The 6,075-nt window shown below is 35.3% G+C and overlaps 1 protein-coding gene across 1 annotated transcript; it reads left to right on the forward strand.

The window, feature by feature from the left end:
* The first annotated feature begins 411 nt into the window (after positions 1-411).
* On the forward strand, positions 412-1,704 carry LOC127835758 (baculoviral IAP repeat-containing protein 2-like). Its single transcript, XM_052362197.1, has 2 exons — positions 412-1,141; positions 1,484-1,704. The coding sequence occupies exons 1-2, from the start codon at positions 412-414 to the stop codon at positions 1,702-1,704; spliced, it is 951 nt and encodes a 316-aa protein (XP_052218157.1).
* The last annotated feature ends 4,371 nt before the right edge of the window (positions 1,705-6,075 follow it).

The following is a 6,075-nucleotide window of genomic DNA, read 5'->3' on the forward strand; positions in this document are numbered from 1 at the left end:
TATATATTTAAAAGGTTGTATGCATAATAATGTTGATAATAATTATCGTATGATAACAATATATATATATATATATATATATATATATATATATATATATATATATATATATATATATATATATATATATATATATATATATATATATATATATATATATATATTTAAGTTTTTAGTTGCTTCCTATAATATTCATATGTAAAATTAAATTAATAAATGTTTTTCATATTGTTTTGCATTTTATTGTTTCGAACAAAAATGATCATTAGTATGGTTAATTTGATTGAGAACTTAAAATATGCTTATACAAATTTTCTATGAATTATTATTTCATGTTCCAAAGTACTGGTTACAAATTTGATTCTTAAAGTTCAATGAATTTAGCGTGTGTGAAAAAAAACGTCGGACAAGATGACCCCGGTTGTTAGTCCAGTAAATGCCATTATTACTCGCCTGGCGGAAGGAAAAAGGGTGCATCCCAAAGAGAGTATGCGTCATGAATCGCTACGTCTATGCACGTTCCGTACTTACCCAACATATGGTAAACCTTCATGTATAAAACTTGCCAAGGCTGGGTTTTATTATGCCAGCCAAGGCGATGAGGTCATATGCTATTGCTGCGCCAAACGCATCAGTAACTGGAACGAAAAAGACGATCCTATGCGCGCTCACAGACTGGTGTCACCTAGCTGTCCGTTCTTGATACGAAATTCTGAGGTCAACGAACCAGTCACAAACGATAGCATCGAAAGTTCCAATCCACGACTGAACCGGATACTGCACTCACTGGATACATCAGACGAGCAATCTATAAGAGAGGAAAGAAATATCGGGTCAGCAGCAAGTGAAGAAGTTTCTGCGGTATCTTCTTCTATATTAAATTCAAATCAGAATGGTGCTACTGGACACAATAGCGAATATACAGCATGTCAATCGACGCAACAGTTATCTCTTATTACTAAACCGACCGCTGGAAAAACACCATACTCTAGCTTACCTGTTCAAATACCCAGTAGTTCAATCCCGGAAGGCAATTGTGATGATAGCAGCTCGACCGAGAAACCAGTTTTTTTACCAAATGCTAGGCGTAAAAAGGCTCCACCTGTTACGGGGACAGAATTACATCCACAAGATTCTAGCGGTAAGAGTTGGGTTTTTTTACTTAAATTTCCATAAGCAATACTTGTTCACGTGCTTTTTTGGTAAAAGCCATAAACATTCATACTATAAAAAATACAAACATCTCAAGTATACATATACCTTGTATATTTTTTGTGTTTTCGATCATAAGACGACCACAAACTTTGTCTCGAAAGCGGCTTGAACCTCCGAAGCGGTACGGTATGGTACCGATACGGTACCTTAACAGTAAAATAAACACGTGCCATAATTTCTCACTTCGGAAATTTTTTACTGATTCTTGTTAGAATTGCAATACACATTTGCTTTTAATAAATTCAATAATTAATGTTCGTCTTTCTAGGTAGGCGTGCCGACAGTGTAAAAGAAAAGCTCCTCAGCGAAAACCGCGCCTTAAAAGCGCAATGGAAATGTCTGCGGTGCCATAGGAACGACGTGTGTATCGCGTTCCTGCCGTGCGGTCACCTGGTTTCCTGTGAGGCGTGCAGCACCGATCCCAGTGCCCGGAAGTGCTTCTCGTGCGACGCCGCCGTGAAAGCCAGAATCAAGGCGTTCATTGCATAAAAAACATTATATACTGTTTCATTTATAATCATGACAGTATGTCGTCTTCCACGCTAGAACAATATCAGGATTGTTCAGGTATTTATTGGATATTAAATAACACGACAAAGTGCATAGGTAGCGTGGAGAATCGTTTAACTTGTTACCTTTTTAGTAGAAAAAAGGAAGAAAAAAGACTAATATGTTTTTCTTTTACATATATTTATAGGTGAAATGCCAAAACACCTGATTCGTTTGTTGACAAAAACACACAAAACAAATGCACTTTAATAAGCTTTAAAATATTGCAATACCAGTCGGTGACTGTTAGATAAATATTGCAATACCAGTCGGGGACTGTTAGATAAATATTGCAATACCAGTCGGTGACTGTTAGATAAATATTGCAATACCAGTCGGTGACTGTTATATAAATATTGCAATACCAGTCGGTGACTGTTAGATAAATATTGCAATACCAGTCGGTGACTGTTAGATAAATATTGCAATACCAGTCGGTGACTGTTAGATAAATATTGCAATACCAGTCGGTGACTGTTAGATAAATATTGCAATACCAGTCGGTGACTGTTAGATTTTTAATTCATATCATGTATGATTTTCATATAAAGAACAAGGTACTAGGTTGTGACCGCATGGTGGCCTGGTTTTGAGGTCTTCTTATTTCGCAAACAAAGACGGGGTTTTTGCGTGTATGTTTTGCTTTTGTAAACAATGCTGTGATAAACACGTGTTCGTACTTAATGTTTTAATGCCATGTACTTTCTTTTTTTCAGATCTTGAAAGTACCGACGCCTCTTTTGTAATATTTATCAGAAGACTGTTTGTTTGTGTAATATATATTATAAGATATTCGAGAAATTTTTTCTTCACCTTTTTATTTACAAACGATGTGGCATTTATAGTCATTTTTACACAGTAGAGTCGATTTATGAGTTATCACGTGTTTACTACCGTATACATACTTTTTACATGAAATGCATGATTCGTACGTTTTTAAAACTTTTACATTTGTTTGCAATAAAAAAAATATTAACAAACATTCCGGGTTCACTTTTCTTTTATATGTTTATACTGCAGCTCATCCATGGTGTAAAAAGAAGTACACTATTATTTCCACGGTTAAAAAATGAGCCTCGATCTGACAAAACGGGCTTAATGCTTAAAAATTTGCGTTAACAGGATGCAGAATCAACGGGGTTCTCAGGGGTTTACACACGGGCTGGACAGAATGTAAACACACTGTTAAGATTTTTTCTCCAATATCTCACGTTTTGGAAATACATTTGCAAAAGTCTTAAGTGCACAAAAGACATTTTTTCTTGCAGTTTGTGCCGATATCTTAAAGAATAAATCATTTTTTTAAACCTATTTATTGGCGTCGCACTGAAGTGCGGCGACTAGTATGTAATACTTTTTTTCGCTTATGGGAGGAAAAGTTATTTTACGGATCAATGTATATATTTTTGTTGTCAGAATATCTTGCATTGTGGTGATTTTTTGTGTAAATTAGTGTAAATAAGTACTGCATTTGTGCCTATTACATTTACTAAAACATTTATTGCCAATAATGCAAAGCTAATTCTTTTAATTAATAACTGATCACAGGGACTGGGCAATAATAAAAGATCACAGGCGCTGGGCAAATACGCGAACCGTAAAACTTTCTGGTTTTGTATATAAGAAAAACTTCTTTGTTCCACTATCCTAGCAACCACCTAGTTACTAATAAAGGCGCTGTAGAGCGCGAAGCGCGACACGTATTATTAATTGTAATAATTAGTCTTGATAATGGAAGCAGCCGCTTATCAATGAGGAGCACCATCACAGCACCCCAGACTCATTACTATCAAGTCCTCCTACAGGTATTTATTTAAGAACCACATATAGAAAGCCGCACGCCTGACCCGTATCTTGCCAGTGGTATGGCCCTTTGGTATAGACCTTTAACCCCGCTCACTATCCAGCGTTTAAACTTCCGGGTTTACATTTAAACCGACTATTAATAGCTTATTAATATCTTAGTTAGAAGGTGTTTTTTTCAAGCGGTTCCGTAGTGTAATATACACGCTCGCTTCACATGTGAGAGGCCCAAGGTTCGAGCCCCAGTAGAATCAAATTATTTTATTTGTGTACTATGTTAACTTTTTGTTTTGATGTAGACATTTTAGTTTAAATAAATATGCTGTTTTATTGTAACCATTTTTTGTTTTGATTATGCCCATGAAATATATGTGTGAGAGGGTGGGGGCGGGGGGTTCGTAAACACATTAAAACGTTTATAGTGTTTTAATATCAATGAGTACTCAAACCCTATCGTGAATGAGCAACGTAAGAATAAGTTCAGAATCATCTATCCTTGAAGTTGAGAAAAATATAAAATTACGCTTACAAGATGAAGCAGATTTTTTAAAACCTACACAGTTCTGTTCCATTAATGAAAACTGCACACGGATGCCAGTAAAAAAAGGAAACCAATGTAAATAAAATGAACTATGAAATATTTGGGGGTAACAACACAAAATCATAGTTAATGGTTATTTGCGGGTTATAACACAACATCATAGATAATGGTTATTTGCGGGTTATAACACAACATCATAGATAATGGTTATTTGGGGGTTATAACACAAAATCATAGATAATGGTTATACCAGTATCTTTTTCTATTTTGTTTAAAAATAATCGGCCAATATATTAATATTTACAGTAGAAAAAAATCTTTCCATGTAACTTCATTGAGTGCCTTTTACACTGAAACTCCCGACGCCCTTTGATGCTTTGCACACCGTGCAATCGACTAACGCATCATCGCGGTTCATCCATCGGCTGCGGAAGCGTACACATGTCGGGTAAAAGCGGAGTGTAAGTATTTCCCTATTCTTTATATTTTACGTATTGAATTGATCAGATATTCGCGTGTTCATTGAGAGCCTAAGTTAGAATGACTTTGTGAAAGTAATCCTTACGCGCCTGAACCACGTGACTATCGTTACAGTCAAAAATGCCTACACATTCCTGCTAAAAAACACACAACTGACACTTTTTGTAGTTTTGTTGCAACAATATTTACATGACATCTTGCACAAACAATCCTTACGATTTTGTGTATTAAACAAGTGCATTTGTTGGCAGTAACAATTCACTGAAAATTCAACATTTTGTAACAATCAATTTTATAGAAACAAGAAAAAGTTTGCCCAACGGAACTATTTTCCTGTCCGTGCGTGGGTGGCTTTGTGTTAGGAGATCCCCGACCGTGTTTTGACCTCTCTGCCACACCGTTCGCAAACAAATGACATTCTAAAAGTAAACAAAATATGAATATAAGTTATCGACAATCATGATAATTTCGAGTAACATGAACGTAGGATTATCATATTTAAGGCGCGCAAAACACTACCAACAATGTTTATTGACCAACTTTTGTTATTCAGACAGACTCTAAATATTATTGACGTTAATGTCAATCTTTCGATTCTCTAGTTTAGTTTGTATACCACACATAGCATTTAAAAAATTTGTCCCACACATAGCATCATTACATTTTCATACACACACTCCGAATCAGATGTATTTGCGCAAACATACAATGTAAGTAGCTTATCTATGAAGAATAACAATGTCCGCCCTATTTTTTTAAACCCTCGACAATATTGTAATCAATGTTTTGTTGATTGAACAAAAAATATACCACACATAGCATTTCACTACATGTGTTTTGAAACACGCGGTTGCACTTTTTGGAAAAAATACTTAATTAATATAGCGCAAACTTACCAAAGTTGTGTCTTTTGACAATGACCGGGTACTCGTCTATGTTTTTTTGAAAATGGTTTTGAAATAATGAAGAAATTATCAAAAACGTTACCTGAAGCGACGTATTGTTTACATCCGATTGTCCCACACATAGCCGAAAAAGTCACGTGGTTTAGGCACCTTGTCCTAGCTGCTTACTTTAAAGAAATCCGTTAAAATGTGGTCAAAAATCAAACAAAATTCACCACTCTCTCTGTCAAACTCTAATTACACAGAATTTAGACCAAAGATAAATATGAACAACATTATACTGAAATATTTAATCATTTTTCTTCGGTTATGCCAAATTACAGCATCCCACATGAACACACAACATTTTTATCAACGTTTAAATTCGAGTGGGGTTGGAAAAACGGCTCAAGACAACGGCCGCGGCTACTTATTAGATGGTCATGACATCGGCTGCGAAAATAAAATAATGCTCAAGCCATCGGCTGCGGCAATGAAAATTGGCATGATGAGATTTGGACGTTACTCATTGACTATATTCGATAGAACTATCATATATTTTGATCACAAAAACAGTTTTAAGATTTTCATTCGTATTTTGAA

Source organism: Dreissena polymorpha, chromosome 6 (assembly GCF_020536995.1).
Source record: "Dreissena polymorpha isolate Duluth1 chromosome 6, UMN_Dpol_1.0, whole genome shotgun sequence".
NCBI lineage: Eukaryota > Metazoa > Mollusca > Bivalvia > Myida > Dreissenidae > Dreissena > Dreissena polymorpha.